This window comes from Phyllostomus discolor, chromosome 3, assembly GCF_004126475.2.
Source record: "Phyllostomus discolor isolate MPI-MPIP mPhyDis1 chromosome 3, mPhyDis1.pri.v3, whole genome shotgun sequence".
Classification (NCBI taxonomy): domain Eukaryota; kingdom Metazoa; phylum Chordata; class Mammalia; order Chiroptera; family Phyllostomidae; genus Phyllostomus; species Phyllostomus discolor.
Genome location: NC_040905.2, coordinates 10390707 through 10405946, shown reverse-complemented (window position 1 = coordinate 10405946; position 15240 = coordinate 10390707). Strand labels below are relative to the sequence as shown.

At 41.4% G+C, this 15240-nt stretch overlaps 2 protein-coding genes across 3 annotated transcripts in view; one reads left to right on the top strand and one right to left on the bottom strand.

Moving 5' to 3' along the window:
• Positions 1 to 3870, bottom strand: part of NUP155 (nucleoporin 155) — a 53513-nt gene extending 49643 nt beyond the window's left edge. The window contains exons 1-2 of the mRNA XM_028525288.2: positions 3583 to 3870; positions 946 to 1083 (exon numbers count right to left, since the gene is read on the bottom strand). Coding sequence (XP_028381089.1) covers positions 946 to 1083; positions 3583 to 3739 — 295 coding nt within the window. The 5' untranslated portion in view covers positions 3740 to 3870. The remainder of the gene's footprint in view (positions 1 to 945; positions 1084 to 3582) is intronic.
• A 6013-nt stretch (positions 3871 to 9883) lies between these two features.
• The window catches only part of WDR70 (WD repeat domain 70), a 221509-nt gene continuing 216152 nt past the window's right edge, over positions 9884 to 15240 (top strand). The window contains exons 1-3 of one of the 2 annotated variants that reach the window (XM_028527092.2): positions 9884 to 10024; positions 10125 to 10190; positions 12656 to 12739. In XM_028527092.2, the coding sequence (XP_028382893.1) occupies positions 10000 to 10024; positions 10125 to 10190; positions 12656 to 12739 (175 nt within the window). In that variant the 5' untranslated portion in view covers positions 9884 to 9999. The remainder of the gene's footprint in view (positions 10025 to 10124; positions 10191 to 12655; positions 12740 to 15240) is intronic. The other variant, XM_036020201.1, reaches the window with a different exon arrangement.

Genomic DNA, 15240 nt, shown 5'->3' with positions numbered 1-15240 from the left:
CTATTTTACAAAGTCTCAGAGAAACAGCAAAATTTTAGGGAAAATATATATTTGATTTTACTAACTTTTCTACTTATTTCATAAGCATTTTTCCTAATTTTCCATTTCTTTTTCTCAATCATTGTATTGAAATGCGAGGCCCTTTTATTCTTCAGAGATTAATATACTTTTAAAAGTCTCACTAAATTTTAAGGTAGCATCTTGAAGACTTCATTACGAGAGCTACAGATTGATATAAAATCTTAGCCAAAAAAAGAGAAAAGAAATCTAGTGCTTTTCTACGGTATACCATGCATTAAGGAAACCAGACAGACTCTTTTTTTAAAAGGTAAGAAAACTCCTCTAGCTACTCAATCTATGAAGATGCCATTCCCATATCAATTTCTAACATCTTTTTATAAAGATTCTTATCGTGATCCTTAGAAATGAAATCATACAGACACCTCAATTCTAAGACACCAGTAAATGTAAAGCCACACAAAAACTTTTTTGGGGGGAGAAAAAAAATACCTGGCAATTTTTGTTTGTTTTTAAATGTATTTTGAGCCACATCCCAGGTTTAAAATGTTAAAATATGAGGAAAAGAATGAAATTAAAAATCATGGGTCTTTGAGCTAATAAAGTCTGAAAATAAAAACTTTCTTATATAGCACTTAACTGGAAATTAATGTTTTACAATAATATTTAAAAATGCAGAGTTTCTTGTAAACAATTTACTCTCCTCAGTGTCCCAAAACAATTCAAATGTGACTCAAATTTTCAACATTAAATTTTATATAAAAATTTTGGGCACACGGTAAACTACCTATGTACTTAAACGTATTTTAAATAAAACCTTTAAATGAACTTATATACAATACTCATCCAACATGAGACAGGGAGTACAATAATGAGACTACCAATTAAAAACAGCTTTAAAGTGCTAAACACAACACAATAGGATACGTCCAAACTGTTCGACAAGCTCAGGTGGGAGAGGAACTCTGCGGATGGAGCTGATCTCTGGGAGGCTGGGCACCGACAGCAAACCAGGTCCTTGTAGAGGGTAATCCATATCTGACATGCCAGAAACAGTGGGGTTATCTACAAAAAAATAAAGTAAAGCATTTAATTAAAATCAATCACGTACTGGGCATCAGCTGGGTATACAGAAGCACTGCAAGCTACAAACAAAATTGTGCATCTGGTGGCTCTAACGCTACAGAGAGAATAAAGTCACTCTGACCTGATGCAAAGGAGACCTGAGAAGTCCCAGTGCTAAGGTGGGGCACTTAACAAGGTTATTTTTCCCAGATACTTTGTAAAAAGAAATTGGTTGGTTAGGGCATCTGGTATTTTTCTATTATTTTACTAATCTGAAATATATATGTATGTATATATATATATATATATATAATACACACACACACACACACACACACACACACCTGCTTTGTGATTCTCAGATCAAACAATTGTGGGCAAAATATCGATTCCCCAATAGGTATTGGGGAATAGCTATTCGCCCCCCAAAATAGCTATTTCCTCTCCCACTTAAACATTTACAGATTCAATTCATGCCTTTTCCATTAGACTTCCCCCCTAGACCAACAAGGTAAGTACAACGAATACCACAGAGGCAGCATTTTACTGCTCTACAAAGGCTTCTCACCTGGCAACCTTTCTGTTGCCCAAGGAGCCAGACACCAAGGGCAGGAGCAGGCTGGCCTCTCAGGCCTGTGCATTCAGATCTGAACAAGGTGTTGTTTAGATCTGATGACCTACTTAGCTCTGGCACCTTTTCAGGCTCTCTGAAATACAAAGATGCTGGGGAAAACTCGCATGTGACACAACTTTTAAATGTATTGTAGAAATTTAAAATATACAGAACTAGAGAGAAAATTGCAACCAATCCCTATGTACTGATTACCCACCTTTAACAATTACCCACAACATGGCCAAACATGTTTCATTTATACCATTATCTGCTCCCTCCCTAATGGATCTTCTGAAGCAAATCCCAGACATCCCACTTAATCTTAAAACACATTTTAATAGAACAGCGCACCTGTTAAATGGCAGTGGGGACGCAATTAATGACTGATGAAGACATGAATAGTTAGGAAAGCCTTCACAAAGAAATATTTAAGGGAGTTTGGAAGAATCACTTGTCAAGAGGAGATAACATTCCAGAAACCATGAAGAGTACATGTAAAATAAAAACCCCAGCCCTGGCTGGTGTAGCTCAGTGGATTGAGTGCGGGCTGCAAACCAAAGCATCACAGGTTCAATTCCCAGCCAGGGCACATGCCTGGGTTGCAGGCCACGGCCCCCAGCAACTGCACATTGATGTTTCTCTCTCTCCCCCTCCCATCCCTCTCTAAAAATAAATAAATAAAATCGGTAAAAAAACTTATAACAATTGGTGAATTTAAAAAATAAATAAGTAAATAAAAATAAAAAACACCGGAGAGGGGTCCTCTTATGGAAAACATGCTAAATTCAGTGTGGCTGTAACAGGGACAGAGAACAGAACGGGCAAGGGGGAAGAGATGAGTTTGAAGAGGTGGGGGTGTGTGCTGGTGGACTGAGAGGGTTTGGGTCAGATGTGATGAAAGGACCAGAATGTGTGCACTGTGTTTATATCTCGTGTTCAAACCTGCAGAGTTCAAAGAGAGCAATGCTGTTCAAGAGGAGAATGAATGGCTAACGGGCCATTCAGTTCTCCTGAGACAGACCCAATGGTAAGTAGCTGTCATGAACAAATACTATTTTTGCTATGTTTCTGTCTTTCTTGTGATTACAAGGCCACTCCACAATTTTTATAAGTCACCAGAGGTGTCTTCCAGGTTTACAATGCATAGACTATCCTGGTTATTTAATCTTGGTTCTTGCTTACCAAAAATCTTGTCTCTACCTCACTTACACTTTTCTGCTTTTCTCCAATTTCCATCTCATAAAGGAGTCACTTTTTTTCCTAGCAATTAATGTAATTCCACATGCCTCGAGGAGCCATAATTCAAGACTGTTAACAAAGCATTTTCCAGCCACTGCTCTTGTTGGCACATAACTCTGCGCTACCCTCCCTGTCCATCAACATTGCTGATCTGTTCTCTTCATTTCCCTGGCAGTTCTTTTGAACACCTCCCAGCACTTCATAGGACACTAACTCTACACATAATAAAGCATATCTTTCAGAGAACACGGTAAATTTCCCGATTCGCTTCGTTCGCTCTTCCGTTTTACTCTAATACTAACACGAGTCATTAACAAGGATGAGACTCGGACCAGGCGATCCTCCTCACCCGAGCCATAAACACTCGGAGGCAGTGAAGAAGCTCGTCTAGGTTGGGGTCTTTGCCTCTTTGTGCGTTTTTCACTCTACCCTCTCAAGTATCTGCAACGAAGAAAGTAAGGACAGGACCAAAAAAAAAAAAATGAACATAGGCTCTTTTTGGCTCTTCAACATGTAGGAAACTGTCCTAAATTTCAAGATGCCTTCGCCGGGTCCCCTCGAGGGATAAGGACCTAGTTAGAGAGACCGGCGAGAGTCCTTTCGGAAGGACTGAGAAACCAGCCACCAAACGGGCACCGATCACTCACTCGGGGCAGACACCATGAGCAGCTCGGAGAGGTCCGGGTACATGCGGTCTTCTTGCAGCTGACGGTCGATGAGCCGCCCCGCGTTTTCCAGAGCTTCCTGCAGGGCCGCGGCCGACGTGGATGCCGGCATCGCCAAGCCCAGCAGGGAAGACGGCATCCTGGAAATTGAAGACAGCAGTGCCCCGAAAACGTCCAAAGCCAAGGCGAACTGTGCAAACACCCAAGAGCCCAGCTCAGCCCCGAGGCTCGCGGCGCGCGCGCCAACCCAGCGCCCCGGCGCCTGAGCCTGACGCACTTCCGGCTCCTGGGGCGGGGAGTTTGAAGGCTCCGTTTTGGGAGTCTGGAGGGGGGGGCGGTTCCGGGAGGCGGGCTTAGGGGCGGAGCCGGGGAGAGGGAGGCAGCTTTGAAAGGGTGGCTGGGGTTCGGCGGCGGGGAAGGGGGAAATCAGAGGAGCTTAACGGGGGGGCGGGGAACGGGGAAGGAGGGGGACGGGGCGAGGTGGGGAAGGGTGGGTGGCGGGAAGGGAGGAGGGGCGGGGACCGGGTGAGCGGGAGCCGGGCGTGGGCGCCGCGTCGGTGGGGGCGCCGGTGGCTCCGCTGCGGGTGGGTTGAGCGCGCGCGCTGGATCTTGGCGCCTCGAGCTTCCCGGGTCCAACTGCAGCTGCCTAAGAGGGTGCGCGTCGGTTTCTTCGCTGCTCCAAATGACTCGAGAGTGGCCAGTCGGTAGCTGGTGGTCGGGAACCATTTCCACAGGAACCAGAGTTTCACCACGTTTCTTAGGGGCTTCAGTGTAAACCAAAATCCGTCAGGCTTTTCTGTTCGTGTGTCGCTGCCGTTTGACTTTGTGACCGGTACTGTGAAGATGTGGGTGTTTAAGGAATGTTTCGCTCCGTGCAAGGGGGCTGCTGCCTTGCATTGTTTCTCATCACCGAGAGGGGAGCAGATGGCTCTAATTCATAGTGGAGGGACTGGTAGAGACGTCACCCAGCAGATCACTCAGTCCTTCCGCAGAAACCGAATTTCTTTTTTTTTTTATTATTGTTGTTCAAGTACAATTGTCTCCGTTTTCATCCCACTGCGCCACCCTCCACGCCCCATTCCGCCTCCCACCCTCAAGCCCGCCCTCTTTGGCTTTGTCCATGTGTCCTTCATACATGTTCCTTGATGCCCCCCCCCCCCCCCCCCCCGTTATACCTCTCCCCGCTCCTGTCTGGTTACTGTCAGATTGTTCTTATTTCAATGTCTCTGGTTGTATTTTGTTCGCTTGTTTGTTTTGTTGATGAGGTTCCACTTATAGGTGAGATCATATGGTATTTGCCTTTCACCACCTGGCTTATTTCACTTAGCATAATGCTCTCCAGATCCATCCATGCTGTCTCAAAGGGTATAAGCTTCTTCTTTCTTTCTGCTGCATAGAATTCCATTGTGTAAATGTACCATAGTTTTTTGATCCATTCATTTACTGATGGGCACTTAGGTTGCTCCCAGCACTTGGCTATTGTAAATTGTGCTATGAACTTTGGGGTGCATAGGTTCTTTTGGATTGGTGTTTCAGGATCCTTAGGGTATAATTCCAACAGTGGAATTGATGGGTTAAAAGGCAGATCCATTTTTAGTTTTCTGAGAAAATTCCAAACTGTTTTCCACAGTGGCTGCACCAGTCTGCATTCCCACCTGTTGGACCCAGTGCACTAGGGTCCCCTTTTCTCTACATCCTCTCCAACACTTGTTGTTTGTTGCTTCATTTATGATGTCCATTCTGACTCGTGTGAAGTGGTATTTCATTGTGGTTTAAATTTGCATCTCTCTGATGGCTAGTGATGCAAAGCATCCTTTCATGTGTCTCTGGATCCTCGTGTGTCCTCCTTGGGAAAGTGTCTGTTCAAGTCCTTTGCCCATTTTTTAATTGGGTTGTTTATCTTCCTGGAGTGGAGTCACGTGAGTTCTTATATATTTTGGAGATCAAACCCTTGACTGAGGTATCATTTGCAAATATGTTTTCCCATACGGTTTGTTCTCTTTTCATTTTAATGTTGTTTTCTTTAGCCATGAAGAAGATTTTTATTTTGATGAGATCCCATTTGTTTATTCTTTCCTTTATGTCTCTTGCTCTAGGGGACATATTTATGAAAATATTACTGTGTGTAATATCTGAGATTTTCCTGCCTATGTTCTCCTCCAGGACTTTTATGGTGTCACAACTTATACTTAAATCTTTTATCCACCCTGAATTTATTTTTGTGTATGGTGTAAGTTGGTGGTCAAGTTTCATTTTTTTGCGTGTAGCTGTCCAGATCCCCCAACACCAGCTGTCAAGAGGCTATTTTTACTCCATTTTATGTTTCTTCCCCCTTTGTCAAATAGTAATTGACCACAGAGACTTGGGTTTATTCTGGGCTCTCTATTCTGTTCCATTGGTCTGTGTGTCTGTTCTTATGCCAGTACCATACTGTTTTGATTACGGTGGCCTTGTAATATAGTTTGATATCAAGTATTGTGATCCCTCCTACTTTGTTCTTCTTTCTCAGACTTGCCACCACTACTTGAAAATGAATTCTTAATTGTGCCAGGCATTGTGCCCAGTGCCAGGAATATCAAATTGACACAGCATTCCTGTCCTCAAGGTGCTTCATGCAGGGGCACACCAGCAAAGCAGTAAAGTACATCACCATCAATTTTGTTTGTGGTAGGTATTAGCTGCAGTGGAAAGAGGAGAAGTTAAGTGGGGAGCGGAGAGATAAACTTCATTTCATACAGAAGGAAACTTGAGTGGTGAGATCAAAGCACTTTTCTTCAAACAGCAGTCCTCATGTAATTCTTATTATCCACTTAACAGATGAGGTTTTTAAAGCACGGAGATTCTAAGTAACTCACCTAAATTATATCATCAGAACCAGGTTTTGAACCCAGACATTCTAGCTCTGACACTCATTTTCTTAACACTGTGCTCTTCTGCCTTTCAAATTTGTGAATAAATTTACTGTGCTTCAAAAAATCAAAGCTGCCTTGGCACACCTAACAATTATATTATGACATTCATGCAAACAAACCAGGAAAAAATAATTTAATGTGGAAGTCTCCATTAGTACAATTATTCCCTCTATCTTTTACCAAAAGCAAATATATCTTCCTGTGATTTTTCTGTAATGTGTATGGTTATTGACTCCCACTGGTTGGTGGTTTCCATTTTCCATTTTTTCCCTCTAGCACTTAGTAGGTTAAAATTTTATACAGCTTCAATGGCGTCTCCTCAACAAATGGTGCTAGAACAGCTGGACATCCATATGCAAAAAAATTCTTGACACAATGCATTTACCCTCCACAAAAATTAACTGAAAATGGATCACAGACCTAAATGTAAAATGTAAAGCTATACAATTCCTAGAAGAGAAATAGCGAAAAAACCTAGATGACCTTGAGTAAATTGATGACTTTTATTTGGATACAACAGCAAAGACATGATCCATGAAAGAAATGATTGATAAGGTAGACTTAAAAAGTTCTGCTCGGTAAAGACAATGTCAAGAGAATGAGAAGACAAGCCACATACTGAGAGAAAGATTTGGAAACACATCTGACAAAGGTCTACAAGCCAAAAGAAGCAAAGAACTCAATAAGAAAAGGTGATTTAAAAATGGGCCGAAGACCTTAAAGAGACACCTTGACAAAGAAGATAAACAGACGGCAATTTGGATGGGAAAAGATGTTCTATATCCTATGTCATTAAGGAAATGCAAACTAAACCAGCAATGAGATACCACTGTGCACCTATCACAAGGGCTGAAATCTGGAACACTGACCACACCAAATGCTCCTGAAGCTTCAGAGAATAGGAACCTTCATTCATTGCTGACGGGAATGCAAAATGTTGCAGGCACTTTGGAGACAGTTTTTCAGTTTTTTAAAAACTAAACATACTCTTAACATATGATCCGGCATTCTTGCTCTTTGATATTTTCCCAAAGGAGCTAAAAACTTATTTCCACACTAGAAACCACACACTGATGTTTACTGCAGCTTTATTCATGTTGCCAAAACTTGGAGGCAACCAAGATGTTCTTTCAAGGTTGAATGGATAAGTACACAGTGGTACATCCAGGCAATGGAATATTATTCAGTGCTAAAGAAATGAGTATTAAGGCATAAAAATATATGGAGGAACTTTAAATGTATATTACTGAGAATGGCCAATCTGAAAAGGCTACATATGGTAGCATGATGCCAACTCGATATTCTGGAAAAGACAGAACGATGGAGACAATACAAATACCAGGGCTTTGGTGGTGGTAGGGAAGAGGGATGAATAGGCAGAGCAGACAATTTTTAGGGCAGTAAAAATATTCTATGTCATGCCATAAAGACGAATACCTGTCATTGTACTTCTGTCCTAACCCATAGGGTATACAACACCATGATCGAAACCTGTGTAGTTAAGGTGATTATGTCAATGTAGGTTCATCAGCTATAACAAATGTATCACTTGGTGGGTGATCTTGATAATGGGGGAGGCTGTGCATGTGTGCGGATGCGGGGGTATATGGGAAACCTCTGTACCTTTTTCTATTCTCTGAACCTTAAATTGCTCTAAAATTAAAGCCTCAATTAAAAGAAAAAAATTATATATCATCTCAAGCCATTACAAGTTCTTGACTACAAAGGAGGTGAGATGAAACAGCTATTTATAAGCTTGGGGTATGGGTTACATAGTGAGCTGTGTTCATGAAGTTCTATTCTACTACCTAAGGCCTGTTTATCGTACTCAGAAAAGAGACAGTGGCACTAATAATAACTTATTTTGTTACCCCTATTTATTGGAGTTCACATAGACTTTGGACACTTGTGGTTCAATCATCTATAAGGATGAAACCAAACCTGGTTGTGCCACGTTATATAACATCCTGCAATAAGGGGAGGTAGTTTTTGCCTTCACACCTACTTTCTCTCATTCTTTCATTCCTTTTTTTTTTTTTTAAATCCTCACCCAAGGACATACCGATTTTAGAAAGAGGGAAAGGGAGGGAGAGAGGTAGGGAAACATCAATGCGAGAGAGTAACATCCATCAGTTACCTTTCTTACTTGTCCGGACAGGGGACTGAACCTGAAGCCTAGGCATTTGCCCTGCTCTGGAATTGAACCTGAGACCTATCAGTTTAGGAAAGAGGCTCAACTGACTGAACCACTTTGGTCAGGGCCATTCACTCTTTTATTCACTTAACAAGCCCTGAGTGCCCAACTGAGGAAGAGGTTACATGATAGACAAAGGGGCCTAACTCGGAGGTCAGTCAGGGTCTGTAAATGCTTACAAGAGGATTGAAGTTTGAGGCCTTTAGGATGAGTAGGGTTAACTGGAGGGCATGGGGGTTGGTGAAGAGTCAGAGCTTCAGGACGTCATATTCTGAGGCTGCTTGCAGAACTGAAAGAAGACTGGTGCGGTGGAAAATAGAAACAAGTTGAGAACACTTTGGAGGCCGTGCTAATTTTGTGTTTTAAGAGCAATGGAGAGGTTATTAAACTTGATCATTATCATTTAGGGTTTATAGATAGAGCATAATTTGAGATAGATTAAGATAGAAGTGGTGCTAATAAGTAACCTCATGAAAATATTTGCATCCAGCAACAACATTAGGCTTACACATGGTTTTGCTAGAATTCAGAGATATATAGATAAATAATATGCCCTTAGTTCACAGCATAGACAGGGGAGTCGTGTTGTAAAGTAATTAAAGCCAGTGGGCGGGGTGGGGCAGGTGGAAGAGTGTATGGGTAAATGGTAATGGATAAAAATGCAATAAAAATTTTAAAACATTAAAAAACAATGAAAACGGAAAATACAATGAAGGGAATAAGGTGCTTTGGGAACCCTGGCGGTGGACTGAGAAACTATGACTAAGCATGGCTAATAGAGGGAGGTTCGGGCTAAGAGTGTAAGCTTTAGAGCATTTTCTGACAACTCTCAACTACTCAGGTCTTTTTGGCGTGTGAGTACTTTTCAGTCATGTAGTAAATACGCATTTCTTTTAAAAAATATGCTGAAAAGGTGGGAAACTGTGGGAATTTCCTCATAGAAAGGACAAAATGCAAAGAAAGGGAGTTTTTTGGCTTCTCTTTATAATTCTGTGAGGGTTAAGCATCACCGTGGCAGTAAACACCTGTTAAAATGCGCAGGATGTTGTTACAAGACCCCAGGTGAGTTCCCATCCAGGGATTGAGTCGGGCGGCAGCCTCCGGTGCTCGTGCCCCTCCAGGCCGCTAGGGCGGCGCTGCTCAGGAAGCCGCGGTCCCTCCGCGGGCCGCACCGCTCTTGGCCCTGGCGGCGGCTCTGACGCTCCGAGGAATTACTTCCTGCTGGGTTTGCTGTGGACCTGCTGCAGCTGTTTGAGCTGCAGCTGATGCTCGTTCTGCGGTAGGAGGCCGGCAATGGAGCGCCCGGGGCCCAGCGAAGGTGGGTTCCGTGAGGCGAGCCCGGGTGGGGTGGACGGGGCCGGGGACTCCGGGGGCGCCGCACTAACGAGGCCCCCTTATCTCTTCTCCCCTTGTGCTAGTGACAGGCTCAGATGCATCGGGACCGGACCCGCAGCTGGCGGTCACCATGGGCTTCACGGGTTTCGGTGAGTGACAGCACAGGCGTAACGCCGTCTCCTTTTGCTGGGGTTTTAAGATCCTCAGGTTTGGGGGGAGGCCGAATTGTCACCTCTGCTCCGCGCCTTCCGCTGTGCCGAGTCCTGATTACTTTTGCTGTAGGTACATCTTGCAGTTTCTGGACACTCTTTTCACCATCTGTTTTCTGACTCCGGCCTATTTGTCGGGAGTAGCTCAAGGGCCACATATGGGAAGACTTGTGAGAAAGAAAGCTTGCTTTGTGACCCACGTGGTGGAGGGTGCTGCTTGGTGGAGAGAGTTTGTGTTCCGTGACAGTGGTCTGTAATACGATGGCCCTTTTGGCAACAAATGGGACGTTAAGTCTTGTTATAACGGTTTTAAGTTCTTTTTGATTCAAGTCTCTCATCTCTAGAGTCGCCACTTCAGTCTTTCTTGTAGAGCCTGCTCTTGGCACGCTTTACGGTAAAAAGGTCGCAAACAGATGAAGTCAGCTATTGAAAATACCACTGCTAGTAAAAACAAACGTAACTTGTTTTCTCTCCCCATGTCTGTAGGGTCTTGGAGAGGACAGATGTCAGGGTAATGTGTCCACGTCTTGTGTTCATTCTTTCACACATTTATTTATTTTGGTAACGTCTTGAGCCACATTTTTTACTATCTTGTAGATGCTCGTATCTACAAAAGTGCTATAGACTTCCATGGAAATATACTGCTTATTTTTGCATCAATTCTTTAAAATAGCTTTCTCCCTAACTTCAAAAATAACACACAAAAGTAGCAGAACATATTGAAAATATAAGGAACACAATAAACAAGAAGGAAGTAAAATCATTCATAATCTCATGATCTGAAATCAGGGCTTAAAAGTTTCTCATGTGCATTTATTAAGGACAGTAAAGATCATGTGTATGTAAAATTTTATATTTTTATTAATTATACATAATTTATTTAATTCTTCATATTGTGAGGATTTCCCCATATTATAGAATGCTCTTCCCAAACCTGATTTTTTAATGGGTGATAGTAGGCTATTAAATATAAGGGCCATAATTTTTGATATTTTTAGCTTTCTCCTACATAGTTTCTAATTCTTTTATCAATAATGAATAGTTTTTATAAATAATTATCACCTTTTGTAAAAGGAATTTTATGTGTAACTCCATAGGGTAGATTTCTAGAGGGATTACTTTTTTTGTTTTAAAGATTTTATTCATTTATTTTTAGAGAGGGAAGGGAGGGAGAAAGAGAGAGAGAGAAACATCAATGTGCGGTTGCTGGGGGTCATGGCCTGCAACCCAGGCATGTACCCTGACTGGGAATCGAACCTGCGACACTTTGGTTCCCAGTCCACACTCAGTCCACTGAGCTATGCCAACCAGGGCGGATTACATTAATAAAAAGAAAAAATTAAAATGTAACAAAAAATTTGGATGTGTATTTTTTTAAAACTTCTTAATACATGTCATTCTAATGCCCTTCAGAAAGGTTGTTTCAATTTACACCAAAGTCAATGTTAGGTAAGAATGCTATTTTTACCATTTTCTTACCAATAGAGTAGGTATTATTATTAAAAAAAAAAGAAACATAAAATTGCTTGCAAGTTCATTCAGAATTTGGTTCTTTACGGTTTTAGGGCTGAGTCCCTGTTTCCTTGCCAGCTATAAGTGCGAGTCTTTTAGCTTCTTAATGTATCTGCATTACTTGTTGTCTTGCTGCATTCATCTTCAAACAAACCCTAGTACCTTCAGTCCTTCTCCTACTTCAGGTCTCTCTGACTTCTGCCATACGTGTTCTGCCTCTTTGCCTGTAAGGGTTCTTGTGATTAGATTGGGCCAGCCAGGATAATCTCTTTAGTTTAAAGTCCACAACTTTATTTATTTTTATTTTCTATTTTTTATTAAGATTTTATTTCTTAGAGAAAGTGGGAGGGAGGGAGAGGAACATCATTGTGCAAGAGATACATCAGTTGGTTGCCTCTTGCAGGCTCCCAACTGGGGAACAGGCCTGCAACCCATACATGTGCCATGGCTGGGAATTGAACCTGCCACATTTTGGTTCATAGGCTGGCACTCAGTCCACTGAGCCACACCAGCCGGGGCTGAGGTCCATAACTTGAATCACATATGCAAAGCTCCTTTTGCCATGTAGTGTTACGTATTCACAGGCTCCAGAGATTAGGGTATGCACATTCTCCATCCTGCCTACCATATCAATGTAATTTTAATGGATAGTGTCTAGATGAGTTAGAGGAACATGGGAAAGTTGTCTGGTTAATGGCACTAGTGATGAGATTGTCATTCAGAATTCACTGGGAAGTAAACTCTTTCTTCCTTGATATTTCATGGTTGTCTTGTAGCCATGCTGTAACTTAGACAGATGAAGTGGGTATTGATCAGTCAGTAAGTATTGATTACTTAAAGTTTGGCCAGCTTAATGCAAGAAGATCACAGTCTGCTACTTATTCCTATTTTAGGGAAAAAAGCTCGCACATTTGATTTGGAAGCAATGTTTGAACAAACTCGGAGAACAGCTGTGGAAAGAAGTCGGAAAACACTGGGTAAGTTCAGTTATTTGCTGTTTCATTGGTTTAGATATTGTGTATACCTTACACGAGGGTGTTGACAGAGAGTATAAGACTGAAAACAAGTTCAAAATTCTTAGAAGACCATATGTGCTGGTTCCTTGGGAAGCAGAGGGTTTTGTTTTGTTTTGTTTTTTAAACATGGTAAAAGTCGCATCTAAATAGGGTAACAAGGTCCGAGTGCTAAAATCTTAATATATAAGAATCAGAATAGCAGTTTCTCTATTACCTCTCCCTCCACCTCTATCTGATTCTCATTTCATTTTTTCTTTCCTGCTTACAGCGGAACCAGTATTTGGAAGGCTGGGCGAGAGGTGGCTCTCAGAGCTGTGTACACCACTGACTGTTGACCCAGACAGTATAGAAAATTGAGACATACAGTGAATGTGGCTGCTGCTGTTGAACCCCTGCATTAATGAGTTGTATCAGACGTTTAATGAAGGCTTTAATTTCCAGACTGTCTGGTTTGATATCAGGTGGTTGCCAATTCTAGGTGCCACCTCAGGGTCTTGGAAGGACACTGACTCCTCTCCTGCTTCCTCTGGGTCCGCTCCAGTTCGTTCTCACACTAGAGAAGGGATAGGTGTGACCTGATGGAGCAGAAGGGGCTAGAGATCAGACAGGACGCCTGGAAAAATTTAAGTGAATGTTGTCCTGGTACTTGTGGTTGTTGGTTTCAGAGTGATAAATTACATAGCAGTAATATTTAATATTGGGATATGAGCTTCACATGAAATATTTTTGGACTCTGGAAGAATAACAGCTTTTTTTATTGTGAAAAATAGCTCTCTACAGATACTATTTATTATGTGAAATTTCAAATACAGAAGTATAGTAAAAAATTGTATGTCCCTCTCACAGATTTAACTACGGTAATAATTCATGGCTAGTGTTATTTCCATTCACTTTCCCTCACATTATTTTGATACAAATTTTAGATATTTATGTTTCACCTAAAAATATTTTAGTCTGTGTTTTTAAGAGAGAAGGATTCTTTGAAAAAACTTAAAAATTCAATTATAGTTGACATACAATATTATATTAATTTCAGGTGTACAACATAGTAGACACTTCTGTAACTTACACGGTGATCACCCTGATAGGTCTGGTAGCCATAGGACCCTTTTAAAAAACTTAACTAGAATACTATTACCATGCCTAAAAATATTAGGTCATTTAATATCAAACAAGATACAATGGTGTGCTGTCAGAGGCATATTTATAAATGCTTTAACATTTAATTTTTTAGCATTTTAGTGAATGCTTATACTGTTACAGCATCTTTGTATTTACCTCTTTTACTATGTGATACAAAATGCTTTGAACAGGGATTATCTTATTCAGCTACGTAAGTTTTGTAGTGTCCAGTACCATGCCCTGCACCAGAGGTTCTCAATGTATATTTGAGAAGATTGGATTGAACATGTAGAACTGTAATAATGCTTTAAAAGCATTCTGTTTTGGAGAGTGTTTTAAAGTGGTAGGATCCATTATGTAGAGCTTGGGATTTGGAGTTGGAGGACCTGGGTTTGAGGGTCAGCCACACATTCTATTAGATGAGTAACACTGGGTGGATTTCCAAATTCAGACCCTAAATTTCTCCATCCGCTAGGTGAACATGAGAGTAAGACCTCCCTCAAGAAGGTTCTTGAGGGGATTAAGGTGTTGGGTATTTTTTGGACAGTAAAGTACTTTATAAGTGTCATTTTTAATGCCTATTTTTTTTTTCATAAAACATGTTTGCATTTAGCACATAAGAGGAATTTCAAGGGAGTTGTTACATTTTTAAACTTTTGAAATGTTACCTTAAGACCTTGTTCTTCTGTGATATTAGTGGAAGAATTAAATGTGTTGAACTTTCTTGATTTGGTATTATATCCTTGGACCGCTGTTTCCACCCCTGACCTCTAAACACACAAACCCAAGGTTGGACTCACTTTCTTAAAAGAAAATTTCAAAAGTTCTGATATGGGTGTTAATTATCTCATGATGTAGGAGTCTTTCCCTGGGCACTGACGTCCAGCTTGAAGAAAATAAGAACTTAGGTTATACCCCTGCCCCCCATTTTTGTGTTTGTCCTTAAAAAATTGTCTTAATTTAAGTTTTTCAAGTTCAGTTGACATTGAATATTATATCAGTTGCAAGTGTACAGCATAGTGGTTAGACGTTTATATCACTTATGAAATGACCCCGCTCCCCGATAGGTCTGGTGCCCACGTGGCACCACCCAGAGGTACTTACTGCAGTGTCACTGGCTGTGCTCCCCAGGCTGCACTGTGCACCCCCTGACTGTTTGTCACTGCCGATCTGCACCTCTTGGTCCCTGTGGTCCCTTCTAATGGCAAGTTCAGTCGTCTGTGTATATGGATGTAGACTGTTGTGGTTTAAGTGCTGTGGTAGAAAGGATGAATTACTATAAAACCTCAATAAAATGTTATGTAAAATATCAGGAAATATTGTACAAGTTGTTTCTTAAT